The 15418-nt window shown below is 46.3% G+C and overlaps 1 protein-coding gene across 1 annotated transcript in view; it reads left to right on the plus strand.

Moving 5' to 3' along the window:
• Positions 1-976: 976 nt before the first annotated feature.
• BAZ1B (bromodomain adjacent to zinc finger domain 1B) overlaps positions 977-15418 on the plus strand; it is a 50755-nt gene continuing 36313 nt past the window's right edge. Inside the window, exons 1-5 of the mRNA XM_074890482.1 lie at positions 977-1210; positions 7606-7722; positions 9873-10017; positions 10835-11033; positions 14983-15104. Coding sequence (XP_074746583.1) covers positions 1098-1210; positions 7606-7722; positions 9873-10017; positions 10835-11033; positions 14983-15104 — 696 coding nt within the window. The 5' untranslated portion in view covers positions 977-1097. The remainder of the gene's footprint in view (positions 1211-7605; positions 7723-9872; positions 10018-10834; positions 11034-14982; positions 15105-15418) is intronic.

Genomic DNA, 15418 nt, shown 5'->3' on the forward strand with positions numbered 1-15418 from the left:
AATTCTGTAATACACCGATCTGCTTCCCTAATCACTGAGAAAGGGGTCAGAGGGAGCACCGCCGGGCCTGGAGTTCTGCGGTGACCGCTTGTGGCAGGCAGCACTGGATGCCTAGTGAACGCCGATGATATAAAAACTCCACAAAAAACGTTTCTTATAAAGAAAAAACCCCACAAAAACCCCAAAACACAACTCTCGGCTTTCTGCCTTTCCCAGGAGCAGCGCTCAGGGGGTGCCCGGCTCCCGCCTCACCGCGCCCAGAGCGCCGGTGGCAGCGGGCCCGGCGTTCGCCGCGCACCTCGGGGCAAAGGGCGGCCTCCGCGCCGGGCCCGCGGCGCTCCGGAGCCTTCCCCTGCCCGTCCCCGCCGCCCAGACGAGCCCCGGCCGCCCTACAGCGCCGCCTGCACCCCCGGAACGCGGGCCCCGGCCGCGCCGCCCCGACACCGCCGCCTCCCTCCTCACCCGCCCCGCCGGAGCCGCCGCTTCGCCTCCCCGCGGAGGGGGACGGCCCAGTGGGCGCCAGGCCCGCGCTCCCCGAGGGGCGGCGGCCTCCCCGCCGAGCCCGCCATGCCCCGCGCGCCGCGGCCCCTTTAAGAGGCGGGGGGCGGCACGAGCCGAGCGCGGAGGACAAAGCCTGGCGCGCGGCCCCGCCGCGGTACCCGGATGGGCGGGGGGGGCGGGGGCGCGCTCCGATTGGCCGCCGCGGGGAGGGGGGCGGGCAGATAACGGGGACACAAAATGGAGTCGCGCCTTCTACCACTTACATAACGCGACCTCTCACCTCGCGCGCGGTGCAAGCCAGCTTGCTGTGCCGGCGGGCGGGGCGAGGCGGCGCGATTGGCGGGCCGCCCAGCCAATCGGAAGGCGGCGACGCCGGCGGCCCGCCAGTAGGTTCCTGGGGCCGCGGCGGCGGGGGCGGGCCCTGCGGCGCGGGAGGCAGGTTCGGGTGCGCGCGGCGAGGCTCGGCCCGCCGCCCGCCCGGGAGGGGGAGGGGAATCTCCCGCCATTTTTCAATCCTCCCGCCCGGGTCCCGCCGCCGCCGCTGGGGTCGTCGCGCGGATCCGCCGGCCCCGGCCGGGACCCCGCCTCGTCCCGCCATGGCGCCGCTGCTGGGCCGCAAGCCCTTCCCGCTGGCCAAGCCGCTGCCGCCGGGGGAGGCGGGGGAGCGGTTCGTCATTCCCCACACGCAGGAGGCCTTCCGCACCCGCGAGTATCCGCTCGGCCCGGGGGCGCGGGGGGACGGGGACGGGGCGGCGGGGAGGGCTCCGGCGGCGCCGCTGTCACCTGCCGCGGCGGCCGCCCGCGGGCCGCGCGGTCCCGCTGCTGCTGGGCGCGCAACCGGCCTCCGTGGCGGCCCCGGCGCTCCCGGGGGGCGGCCCCGCGCGGGCGGGGGGCGCGGCGGGGCTGAACAAAGCGGGAGTGGGGCCGTTCGGCTCCTCGGTTGCTCACGGGAAGGGCCCGGCCGGCGGCGGCGCCTCTGCCCGGCCCGTGAGGGGAGCCCGGCCCCCCGGCCCGCGCTGCCGCCGGGCTCGGCCCTGGCGCCGGGGCGGTTGTTCCCTGACAAGTTTCTGACCCGGCTTAAAACGCGGTTCCAGGCGGGGGAAGGGCAGCGGCGACAGCAGCTCCGCGGGGCTGGAGCGCTCTGAGGCGGCGCGGCCGTGGAAGGAAACTAACGGGTAAAGGCGGCCGGGAACCGGGAGCTGGCTGCGTGTTCAGGATCCCGGCAGGTCGGGGTTGGTTAATGCAATTAGCGCAGGAACAGTTCGTGAGGGGGGTTGCAGTGCACATTTGGGGGGTGTATCCCGTGGGGGAGGGCTGGCATTGAAACTAGAGACTGCCGCATGCAGGAGAATAAAATAGCGACAGAAGTAGCTTGCCAGTGGAGCACCCAGGTTTTCATTCTGAATGTGAGTATCTTCTGGGCTGATTTTGCATGAAAAACTTTTTTTTTAATTTAAATGATTCCACGAGAGTCAGCGGGTGACAGTCCTCGAGCAGCAGGAAGCGGAGGTGGGCCAGGCAGGTAACGCACGGCGGTGTGCGGCCACCAAGGCCGAGTTACTGTTCAGTCCCCAGCAGGGCTGGGGGGGCAGGACTGCACCGTTGTAACCCACAAACTGCTGCTTCAGGAGGCTGTTTTGTTGTTTGTGCTATAAGGGTCAAAATCTGAGGAACTGAAGGAAGGACTGGAAGTGAGACAGAAATGCATGAATATAGGAACATACCTCGGAGATGTTGGGAGCACGGAAGACAAAGGGACTCCAGAACTCACACAGACCCCTGTACTGGAGAGTCTCTTGTTACCTCAGTATGAAGAACAGCTAGTGAAGGCCCCTAGGAAGGATTAGGTAGCTTTTGAAGAGGAAATGCATATCTGAGGGCAGATAGGCATTACTAATGTGGTCAGCTCAATAAAATGAGATTGAGTAGAGTGTTAGATACTTGCTTTTTAACAGTATTTTAAATTAAAGCATTCAATCTGTGACTCAAAAACCTGCTATTGTGGTATGTGCAAACTGAAAGTAGCTCAGTCATCCATCTGATCAGGCAGGGACCTGTTCTCTCTCTTTCCGTATGAGGAGCAATCAGAGATCAAAAAGACAGAGTTTAAACCTAATTACTACTTTTGTAACAGAAGATGTAGCTTTAAGGTTTGTCTGCCTTGTAGGAACAGCACAGTGGAGTTATGGGGCACCGTCTGAGAGCACCAGTCTGTTGGTATGGCTCTTGTGGATCCGTGAGTAGATGGAGGACGTGTTTCTGCAAACACTTGGATGATATTAACGTTAAGGCAAAAAAGGGGTGGTTTCTCATCCTCAGAGGGAATGGTGCAGGGTCAAAATGCTCAGAGGGATTAGCTACAGGGTCAAAAGGAAAGAGGAAACCAATGCAAGCACTGAAGTTCTAGAGAGATGCTCTTCTCTTGGAGAAAGTACTTCATGGGGTGCTGTGGGAGGCGGACAGCCTGTCATGTTCTAGAAAGTTCATCTTGGCAGATAGACGTCATGAAGCTAAAAAGAGAAACTAAGTAATGTTAGGTTTCTGTCTTGCTTTGTTGACTGTGTATAATATAGGCTAGGCAAAAAGTGGAACAGAAAATTGCAAATGAGTCAGTAAGTTGAAGGGAGATGTTACCTAAGGAAGACTTGGAGGGTTTTCTTTTTTGTCACTTCTGTTTATCCTAGATAGCGCAGAGGAAGCGGCCTGCAGAGGGGGCGTGTGATGAGGTACCCGAGCCTTAGCCCAGAGCGGCTCTTGGTGTCATTTATGCTGAGGCCTGGCAGAACATGGTCTCCTTTTCTTTTTCACCTGGAAAAAATATTGATCAGCTCTTTCCCTAAAGGGTGCACACGTTCTTACACTGCACAGCTACGAATGAGGTATTTGAAAGACATCAAAAGTTCTTAAGACTCTTTTTTTTCTTTTTTTTCTCTTAGAGTTTTCAGCTGTACATTGGGTTGAACAAAAAATGGAGATTGGGGTATTTTATATGAGGAAAGATGTTTGCCCTGTGGACTTGTGTTAAGAAAGTGTTTAGCAGCAGTGGACAGATGGATAGGCTGGTCATCAGAGCTCAGGTGTTTATTTGGGTCTGATATTTCTTTGTAGCTTACGTGGCTTCCTTTGACTGCCAAATGCCCCAGAAACCTTTTCAGAGAAACCATGCTGTGTGGAGCCCTTTCCATCCTGGCAAAGCCTTGGGCTTCTGGTGTCCAACTCTGAGTGAGCCTTGTTAGTTGTGTGGATGCAGGGATGGGTGGATCGCTGGGTGGTCAGAGATAGACTCATCCTCGCAGGAGCTCTGTAGGATCTGCTCTATGTGAAATGTCAGGTAAATGCTTCATGTGCACTGTGATCTTGTCTGGCTTATGTCACCTGTGCACCTGGTCTGTGGTGCATGTACTGAGCATTTGGTGTCTGCCAAACACCAAATTTATTCCCTGGTGAGCAGGTCATCTCTTTCATTAGCACGTGGGACGGCTGCAGCGTGTGTTCTGCTATACTGGCTGCAGTTTGGAAAACCAGCTGCCAGCTCGAGGGGTGCTTGGTTCAGAGAGCTGACCGTCCTGGACTGGCAAGAGGGCAGTGTTCAGCAAAAGCTTTTCTTCAGTCATCAGTGTACAGTTTTGGGAAGCTTTGTTGCTTTCCTTCTCAGATAAAAGCTTGCTGTCCATCTTTAGTGTTTTTGTATGGTAAGCAGCACAGAGAACATGAGGCGTGCATTTGGCATGCGAGTTAAAGCCTGTCGTTCACATCTTCATGTGTGATACTGGCCAGTTAAACTCTGGCTGAAAGATGGAAGCACCAAACAAAGCACAGTTGTGTCACACTCTGCAGCTCTAGGAGAACTTTGCCACCCACCCAGGGAGTAGTGTCTTATAAATGTACTGACCTTCCTGGTAAGTTTGCTTCCCGAGCAAGTGGAAACAATTAAGATACTCTAAAGCTGTTTTGGAGTTCATAGTCATTTCTGGGAAGACGTCAGTAACCCAGGAAGAAGTAAACTTTGTATGCACTTAATAGTCATCTTGTGCAGTGGTTAGCTTGTTTACTTTTAAACATTTTTCTTTAATAGGGTCCCTTGTTTTTATTGTAACTTTGTTTTCTGCCTTTCAGCATTAAGTGATCTTTAGTGTGATGCAAACAGATGTGCTGTATTAACTGTTACACAGTGGGTAGTCAACTGTTTGATTTAACCTGTGTGTTGTTCACAAGTGTCCAGGTGTTGGGAATTTGTGGCGACGGCAGCTCCAGCTGTGTAGAGAGATGGGTTGGTTATGGTATATACCATTAAGCCCCGACTTGTAGACTTGAGTCAGACCTGCTGAAGGGTCTGAAATTTCTTGGGTTTGTATCCAATCTGAGTGGAAAGGACAAATAGCATATGTGTAGTGGAAAGTTTGAGCTACAGTAAACTTTGCAAAAACATCCTCCTGTGTTTTGGCTTTGTGCTGGCCACAGGATTTCAAAGCAGAACCTGGAGCACAAAGGCAGGGTGGGCACTGTGGGCATGAGTCTCAAGCGCTGGTTAAGGCATGTGTCCAGGGGTCAGTGTTAGATGAGCTGACCAGCTGTAGGTGGAATTAAATTGCATTTGAGAGGCAGAGCTGAGCTGGACAGGGAAACTGCTATACCTGCTGCTTTTAAATTCGGTGTTGATCTAAAAAATGTGGGTGCTGATATGGTGTGATTAAGCTTGATCTCATAGGCATGTACAAGGAGGGGAAAATTCTCATGGATCTCCCTGTCAGTATGGGAAATAGTGTTAGGAAAAAAATGTATCTCTCAATTATTTTTAAACTGGAGATCAGCATTTATTTGCTCTCCTTGCTGGAAGGAAAGGAATCTCCTCACGGGTCTAGAGAGAAGAAAGTTGATAAATGTAGGAGTGAAGTAGACCATAACTTTATCTTCCAGATGTATCTCAAATATTTGTTTATAGTTAGACTACTGAAGGATTAAAGGCAATGTCCTCATCCCCTAAGAAATTGTCTTTCCTTTATCACTTGTGTGATGGCAGCTGTGAGTCCTGCTTATCTAGGTGCTGTCCGTGGATGCACAGAAGGAAAGCCCAGGGGATAGTGAAGGTGGGGTTGCTGAATGAAGCTGAAGACTGCTGTTACTTGTATGTTAAGGTTCCTTTCAACTGTGAGGATTGAATTTGCTTTTAACTCTTCTTTTTATGGGAAAGGCATAGGAAGGAATAGTATTATGGTTGTAATTTAGTTATTATTAAAGTGGTTAATTGCTGTAAATACAGGATTCCTGGTTTCTTGTTTGGTTGTTTTTTGTTTGGTTGGGGTTTTTTTTTCCCCTTCCCTCCTAACTCAGTATCATTACAAAAATTTGTTAAAATCCCACTTCTGGTCTGGTTGGTGGCGCTGCACAGAGGAGTTCCTCTATGAGCTGTGGTTACTCCTTGCCGCTGCCCCACCACAGCGACGGCGCTTCCTGCCCCTGCCCTGTAGCACCTCTCCTTTCTATGGAAACTTGAGCATCTTTGAAACTTCAGGGAGGGGTAAGAATTGGCCAGAGGGCTCAAAACTTACTGGTGTGATGACTTGTCAGATGGCTGTTCATCTGCTGAAGAGCAGGAGACTCCCTGAGCAGGGCAAGCTGGGAACCACAGGATTTCTGCTTGGTCTTCAGACCTGCTCCGAGCAGAGGGGTACTGTCAGCAGTGGCAGCCTCCTCTGGAGGCAGCTCTGTTCCTGCTTTTATTCTGGCGTAGCACCAATTGCTGTGGCTGTAAGATACCTGTATATCAGCGTCCACAGCACAGCTTCTGTACCTTCTTGTGCTTTACCTTGGGGCTGTAAAAAAACGTCCGAGCAAATTGGTTTTGTTGAGGTTGTAATTTGTCTTCCTAACAGGAATCTTAAAAAAAGAAATAGGTTAGTTGCACTAAAATTTTCTTGAAAGACAAAGCATATGCAGGATACGATGAGCGATTTGCTGTGCCTGGTGGCTCTGCCTTCGCAGGAGCGTGAAGCAATCTACTTGTTCCCACAGAGACTCATAATTAGCACTTGTGCTGCAGCGGGCTGAGCCGCTGTAGCTGTTACAAGTCTGCTTTGTACTCTGTGCTGGCTCTTCTGCTGGAGAGCGTGCTGAAGAAGAAGGGAAAGATGCTTTTCTTGCCTCTCTTATAATTTCTCCACTTAAATTACCATCAGTAAGCATATGACAACTTAAGCAGGCTGCCAGTGGGCAAATTGGTATGGATTTACACTGTGCTAGCTTTTCTGATAATTGTGCCTGTACGTGTTCAGTAGAAAGTATGAAGTAGTTTCTCTCTGTTTACACTGACAGTTAATTACTGCTTAGGTGGACCAGGTAGAGCATAGCCACAGGTGCTTACACCAGAGTAGCTAATGCTGTAATTGATAATGCTGTCTGCACCACGGTGACTTATCTGTGCACCCATTAATCCTAACGGCCAGAATAACTTCACCTTGAGACTGGTTGTGATACAGGAAGCAGGGGATGTAGTTGGTGAGGAAGATCCTCATGTTGTGCTGATGCAGGAGGCTGCCCTTGTTGGAAACCAAAGGAGAGCTGGCCTTTCTAGTCATTTCCATTTTAAAGCTTTTGGTTTTTTTCCTCAAAAGATTGGGGGTACTGGGTAGACTGGTAAGTTGCATCCAGAGTTTGTAACACCACCCTGAGGCATTAGTAGTAGTAGTTCCCCAACAGTTATTGTGGGGCATTTAGCAGCAGTCCATGCCATGTCTCCTGTGCGTGCCTGTGATAGTGTTCGTGCTCTTTTCCAATGAATCAGACTGGAAAAGCTGAAAAGTAACTTAGCGATGCCATGAAAATGTTCAGCCGTATGCGGTTCAGCTGAACGGATGGTGCTGTGGCACCTTCTGTATGTCAGTGCTGAACAGGACAGGCATTTCAGCTGCAGAAAGCTCCAGCGTATCCTGGTCTGGATTTAACACAGCATCTCCGTGGTAGACACAGGATCAGACTGTACTGTAGCGATCCTCAGCCTTTGTGCGCTCCAATAGTAAGGGTTTAATTGAATTTGATCATCTTGTGCTGCTGTGATAACGCTCTCCACTGCATAAATCCTGTTTTCCTGAGCTGCCGCTTCTACAGAGAGTACGAAGCACGTTTAGAGAGGTACAGCGAACGAATATGGACGTGCAAAAGCACAGGAAGCAGCCAGCTGACGCACAAAGAGGCTTGGGAGGAGGAGCAGGAAGTTGCTGAGCTGTAAGTACCAGTGAAGAAATCGGTATGTGTCTATCTTTAGGCATTGGGGCAGAAGAGTGGACTTGGGAATGATATGTGATTGCTAGTTTATGAGGTGAGGTAAGTAGCTTTTTACTGGCTGTAAGTAGATCTGGGGATTCTGGCGTTGAAAGCAAATCAAGTACAAATTTGATGCCATCACTAATGCAGTTGAGTAATGTACTTATTTAGTGCTGTATCTTGGTATTACTTGAACCAAAATAGTTCAGCATATGGTACTTGGCGTATTTTAAAGCCCCTTGAGTAATGGGAATTTTTCAGAGGGGAAAAAAAATAAATCTTGGAGGAGCTAAAGTAAAAATACAGTAAAAAGAGGCTGTTGAAGTGTTTCACATCAGTCGGGTCCCCAACTGTAATTATTTTTTCCAGACCTGCACTGGAATCAGTTTTTGTACTAAAAAAGATTATTTTGGAGTGAGACTTTGGGGGATCTGCTCTACTGGGAACACTAAAGAACAAAGAGAAACCAGCAAGAGTCAGAACAGAGGTTCAGACCACCAGTATTCCTCTGGGCTGCCGTGTCCCTGACCTCCCCCTCTAGCACACAGCACAGGCCTGGAATCTTTGGTCGAGATCCAGCATGACCCTTCCCATAGAAGTGAATTTTCTGTAAACGTGCAAGTCGTTGGCTCGTCCAACATATATAGCTTTGTGATTACCAAATTGTAGGAATTATGCCAAACAAATGGCATGTTTCTCTGTTCTGTGAACTGATGACTTGGACTTCTGTGACTTTATTTTTCCTGGATTCAAACTGGGGAGATTGTCAGCAGTACTACCTAAGAGGTTAAATTTTCTGCTGCCTCTTTCCTGAAGAATCCACTTGTCTGAATCACTGGCAGAAGAGTTAATAGCCTTAGCCTATGGAGAAATTCCCCATCATTTGAGGTTAATCATATCCTTAAAGGCAACAAATAAGAAACCTATTTGCTAATAGTGCTAATTTCTATTAGGGTTGAAGTACCATTGTCTTCAGTCTTTCCTCCCTAGTGTTCTTGTTTGAGGGGAGAGTGCAGAGCCAGCTCTGTAAATTTATAATTCTGAGCCAAAAAGCATTGGTCTAGTGTTGGTTTACTTTTGGTTAACAATGTTGGGTTGGATGGCCACTTCTGAAAACATGAAGAAATGTAAATGAAATATAAATGGAAGATTTCTCAATAGCAAATTTAGCTATAGTCTCTCTAAATGTGGGGAAAAAAAGACTCGCTGAAATGAGATTTTGGTCTTGTCTCTTTGAAATGGGATTAAAAGCTTCCCAGGCAGTTTGCTGGCTGCTTTAATACCTGACACTAGTCTGAATAAAACCAGGTTCATTTAGGCAGCTTGCTAATGGGATAAATTTGTTCGTGGCAGTTGTAGAACAGCAAATAGAGCTGAGGATTGTCAGCAATGGATCCCTGAGGCTGGGAAGCTGAAAGAGTTTTGGAAAAAGGGAGTATTTTGTTCCTCCTTACAGTAACTTGAAACGAACTTTACTTTTGAGCCAGAAAGCTTTATGCAATATATTTCTTAGTTCTCTTATAAGCCAACTGACCTGATCTTTTTGGAAAGGAAATCAGTCAGGTAAATTTTTAGCAGTCCTTTCTCTTCTTTGAATGAAAAAGTTTGAAGATCATGACATAGTGAAACACACAAAATATTTTTGTCTGGAAAGATAATTTGATTGTGTAAGCCTGCCTCTATCTTCTTTACTGTGTTAGCAGTCTGTTTGGGAAGAAAGAAATGCTACATGTTCATCAGCATCGTGTTATTGTTGGAAGCAAAAATTTTAAAGTAACAAGCCCCATAATAATGACATGGTCTTGGTATGTATTTAACATCCACTAGAGAGGCAGTAATAACCAGCAAGAAAGGATTCAGCGGCAGTACTGCTTTTCCAGAATGCTTTATGGTGTTCCTTCTGGGAAGGACAAGTACAATTTGTATTGTCATGCCAATTAACACGTTGGGGGGAGGGCAGCAAAAAGCCCTTGGATGTTTGCATGCTAATGTGGCATCTGCCTCAAACATTGTCCTGGCTGTTAATGTTCCCGGAATTGCGAAATGGGAGGCTACTTTGCATTTTGGCTTTTATTCCCTGAATAATGAAAACTTCTTATGGGTTTGCTCAGCTTGAAGGAGGAGTTCCCCATCTGGTATGAGAAACTGGTACTGGAAATAGTCCACCACAACACTGTATCTTTGGAAAAGTTGGTGGATGCAGCTTGGCTGGAGATCATGACCAAATTTGCAGTGGGAGAAGAGTGTGACTTTGAGGTAAGGATCTGTTTTCCATTTTATCCCATGCTTTTGCACAGAGCTAATTTTGGACATATAAAAGCAGGAGATGGGAAGAGTGTGTTAGCCACTTACATTATCAGAAAGATGGTGAGAATTTCTTTCCTATAGAATCCCAGTGACAGCACCTGCTTTTGAATGCAAAACAGTTCCGTGAGCAGAAGCACGTGGATGACCCAATACTGATGGCAAGAGAAAAGTGACTGATCTATGTGTGTGCGTGGGGAAATGGAGATATGCTTGTTATACTGCTTAAATATGTGATGGTCTGTGTATTTATTTAAATATATATAAAAATACATATTTTTAGTCTTAAACTAATGTAGCTTGAAGTCAACTGCTTACAAATCTGTAATGATGCTCCAATGATTAGAAAATTCCCTCCAAAACTGGGAATGATGGGGAAAACTCAAATGTGTTGAAAATAAGGGAAAGTTATAAAATGTTATCTGTTAGCAATCTGTTCAGGACGTACTCTCTCAACTGGGGCTGCTGAGAGAGCACACTTGCACCTTGCACACACATTCTTCCCTTAGACTGAGAAAGCAGCATTATTAAACACTGGAAAAACTTGTGGGTTGGTGGTTTTTCTCTTTCTTGGCAATTTGTACAGAACTTCCAGGTAGGAGTGGTAGAAAGAAATCCTGTAATTGTTTCATGAGAGGGATCATGAGCTACTTGCAAGGAGGATGTCAATTAAGTGTTTTGCCAAATTACGGTTTGTAGGTTCTTAGCTGCTTTTTTTCCTTCCTCGTAGTGTTAAACAGGTTCAGTTTTCATCAATATTTGTGTGCAGGTTGGTAAGGAGAAAATGTTGCCTGTGAAAGTTGTGAAAATACATCCCCTGGAGAAAGTTGATGAAGAGGCCTCAGAAAAGAAATCTGATGGAGCCTGTGATTCCCCATCCAGTGACAAGGAGAACTCCAGCCAGGCAGCTCAGGACAACCAGAAGGAAGCTATCCTGAAGGAGGATGACAACAGGAGGGAAAGTATGAGTAAGTAGTAGGACAGCATGCCAGTAGGTAGCACCTGGAAGTGAGTATTTGAATTTATATACATCTTGGGCCTGGGCTGTGAATGTTGTATGTGATGTTTAAACAGCGTGACGTGATGAAAATTCTGAAATGGCCATTGTTAGTGGTGCAGTTCTGGTGGCATCAGTGTTGTTGGCTTTCAACTGTTCTTGCCTGTTCTAAAGCAGAAAATGTGCTGTCATTCTAAGGTGTAATACCGAAAGCTATGCATGAAACGTGTAAGCTTTGGAAGTGTAATAAGTGTATTTAAAAAAAACCTGGGGAGGCAGCAGCAAAAATTCATAAAGTTTTGTGATGTTCATCCTCAGAGCAAACATCTGTAGTTCTACAGCCTGTTGTTCTGCAGTCAGAGACAAGCTCTAATTCTCTTTCATGTCCCCAGCTGACATAAAAAATAAGGCGGTTTTTAATTTATTTTGGTTTATCCCCTTTCCAATTTTCAAATGTTGAAACAAAATTCATGCAGAAGAATAGTATTAATTTTTTTCTAAGGGTTCAAAATAAAACATGCTTTGAAACATTGTTCCCCTCTTTCATATCTGTTCCTCCTTGCTGCAGAACTAAACAGTGGATGTCCAAGACTTTTCTTGACTCTGAGAAGGTACTGTTGAAAGAGAAGAAAAAAAAAAAATCAGTTTCTTGTCCTATGTAACTTCTTAAAGATGGAATTATAAGATTCTCTAAAAGAGACTTCAAAAAATGTTTTAAAACCAAAAAAAACCCAACCCCACAGCACAACTCTAATCTAGATAGCTTAATTTTAAAGGTACATAAATGTAATAAAGTGCTTACATTTGTAAATAGCCACTCAACATCTGGGGAAGCAACCTTCTCTAATAACCTCCTCTGATACGGAGAAGAGGAAACTCAGAAAACAGCCCAGCAAGCTAATAGCAAAGTCAGGACTGGAAAACAAGTTCTATCAAGCTCTAGTCCCAAGCTTAATAATTGTCAACTGCTTCTGATTTGTACTGGAAAAAGTTATGAGCTGTTTTGATTTCATTGCAGTATTCCATATAACCAGGAAGGAAAGTGTTTCTGTAACAATCTGGCCTTATATTCATCCTTTGAAACAAGTAGTGCTTGGAGAGGGACTAATGCATGATTTTATTTCTTTATTTTAGTTGAAAGGCATGGAAAGTACCTTTTACTTTTAAAATGCTTGTTGACCAAATTTACAGCAGCTTTTTTGGGCTTGGGTGTTTTGGTAAAGTCTACCGTGACATTTTGTTCTAACCAGCTGTGTGCAGCTGTGGTCTTGCTGACCTTGCCAGTCGGCACTCTGAGGTTGGAAGAACACTGCAGGAATGGGGATTCCTGTGCCTTTCTCAGTCTCTGACTCAGCTGATTATCTGGCCTGGGAACTGGGACTGTCCTACCCCTTCTGTAAAGGATGAACCTCAACGTTTTCAAATCAAAGATGCTAGCAGAGTCATAAGATAATCAGTAAAAGCAATAAGCACTTGTTCTTTTAACTCTTCTCCTTGTACATAGGGATTTATTTAAAGGATATTTTACTGCTAATGCTTTTGTATTCTGGGTTATAATAGAATGAGCTATATAATATAATGAGTTCACAGTAAACTCATTACTGAATCTGTATTCTGGAGTCCATTACAATAACTATGTAGCATTTGTTACATTTATGCAGCATACTACAGAAGTAGTAAAGATGAGCTTTCATTTAGTGGGTTCAGGCCCTGGACTACACCTGCTGGAGGCTGTGTACAGTATCTGGAGGTACCTAGCCACACTTTGACTTTTTCTTTCTAATAGCATACTTGACCACCAGTAATACGGGTGGAGTGAGCATTTAGAAGCAATAGCAGGCTCTGCATAACCGTGTGTGATGTAAGAGCTGTACCTTTCTGTGCACACACGAGGGGGCAGAGTTAACCTTAGCAGTTCTACTAATGTCAAGCTTGCTGATTTTGTTGGAGGAAAAAAGGGGCAGAGAAAGCTTCAGTCTCTGGTTAGGAGTCTACTGTACTTCAGAAGCTGAAAATAAGGCCTTATACCAGCTTTTTTGCGACATACGTGCAGTCTGAAGTGGCTTTGTATTTTTAGTCGCTTAGGGAGTGAACTCTGGAAAAATCTGCAGTAGTGAGAGGGAAGGTTAGTTTTCCTTGAAAATGGATGGTGAACTACAAAAGGCAGGTTCTGCAGCTTGAGTGGTACTTGGAACTAATGCTGCTTTGGAGAAACCAAAGTAAGTGGTGAATAGGAGGAGACAGTAGCATATGGATCCTTCATGAGGTTCCAGTAGTGTAGTGAATGTGTTTGTTGTATTGGATTGTAATAAAGTTATTTTACAAAAAAACCATACTTCAGGAAGGAATATATAGTGATTTCTTCTTCCCCACTCCCGAGTATCCCAGCGTTCTTTGATGGAATTCAATGTAGTCATCCCTATTTCTAGAATCTAGAAAGTAAATCACAAAAGGAGAGGTCGCTTCCAGGCCTGTTGCAGAAGCAGTGCTGTAACCGGGGCCTTCAAAGTCAGAGCCAGGGCTGACAACACGTCGTTATTTCTTAAAGATAAACTTGCTGTGCGTAGTACTCACATCCGGCAAAGGTAGCATTCAGCTGCTTAAGAGACATTGAGGCAGATCGCTGAAGGCAGATCTTTTACAGAGCTTGAATGCGATTTCCGTTGTGCTGTTGAAGCAGAAAAACACAATTCGGTATTTGTGAACTTAGCAGGATTTTCTTAATACAAATGTGGAACCAAAGCATGCAAAATTTCTGTCTCAGCCTGACTTGCAATGAGAGGATTAGTCACTTTTCATACTATCAATGCTATCACTGTTACAAAACTCAGGGGGTTTTATTTTAAAGGAAAACTTCTATAATGAGCGGTGCTTGGAGCAGAGGGTTCTAGGCTGCATTATCTGAAATGCAGCACTAATATGGGAAGTACCTGCACATCTCTGTGTGGCGGGGCAAGCCCCTCGCAACTGTGATCTGCTCCCGAACCAAGGGGACCGACTTTGGAAGGTGGAGGGGGACAGAACTTGGGTTTATACCATGTAAGCTATAATGCTGCTGAAGCTTAAATGCTGTAGGGTTTACAGTGTGACAGTGAGATAGAGATACATGTATGTTTAAAAGTCTGACTTAAGTCTGGCATCTACTTGTATTCTGCGTATACATCTATTGTGCTTGCTTTAGTGTTTGCTTTGACCCGTAGCCACAAACATAAAAACGTTTGGGGATTGCTTTCTTCAGTAAGATTGGATTTTGTCTTAAATGGTTAACATTTGCAACCTGACTATAGAAATAATAGCTTGACACCAGCTGGCAAGGTGGTGTGATGCCCTTGTACTCTTTCAGTTACATTTCTTTGAGAATAAAAAGACTGGTTGTATAAGTATGCTTAAAATCCCCAGCTAAACTAGCCCATCCACATAGGGCTCATAACTGTAAAAGACTCAATGGCCACTGAAGTTAAATGATTTTAAAAGTTACTTTAATTTAGAGTCAGTAATTCCTGCAGTAGAATTGTTTCGAGTATGGCATGGCAGAGACAGCTAGGGCTCTCAGCAGGAGCTCCCGAAGCAGGTTACTGGTTAGGCTATTGAAACCTGTCTCCACTTTATGAATTTTGTAGACATTTTATCCCTTTGCATGGGTGGTTGCAGCTTACGGTCTGTAGAGAGATGAGATTAAATACTGCAAGTGGTCCTTTATACTCCTTGAAGATAAGTGTTGCCTCCTGCTTCAGAGCTGTTTAGGGACTCCCATTCCCAGCCTGCATCTTCAGGATATTTTTGAAACCCAATTTAGGATATTTTTCCTGATGTTGTAGTTTAACCAAACCCTGTACAGATAGCAAGGGGTGGGGTGTCAGTCCAGTGGATTCTTTGAACTCTAATACTAAGACACTTAATGTCTTACCTTGCTTTATCAGATGATCGGGCACGTAGGTCTCCTCGGAAACTTCCCACTTCTTTGAAGAAGGAAGAAAGGAAGTGGGTTCCACCTAAATTCCTGCCACACAAATATGATGTCAAGCTGAAAAATGAAGATAAGGTGAGTTGTCTGCTTGAACCCTTTCTATTATAACATGAACATGCAAGTTTAAGTAACCACTATCACTGTATCTATACAGCACAATGTAGTGCTTCCTGCCAAAGTCGTGGTAGTGGAAGCAGGATGGCTGTAGCTGTCTGTGAGGCTGACTGGCCTGGCTCTTTCTCTATAGAACTGGGTTTTGTGCGTGGAGACACCTGACAATTCCCTGGTAGCACACTCAGAGTCACAGTGCTACAGTAGCTTTAGAGGGGTTGCTGTTAACTGGCCAGTCTCAGGTCAGGCAGTTAATGAAGCTTGGTCACAGGTAGGCT

This window comes from Strix uralensis, chromosome 20, assembly GCF_047716275.1.
Source record: "Strix uralensis isolate ZFMK-TIS-50842 chromosome 20, bStrUra1, whole genome shotgun sequence".
Taxonomy (NCBI): domain Eukaryota; kingdom Metazoa; phylum Chordata; class Aves; order Strigiformes; family Strigidae; genus Strix; species Strix uralensis.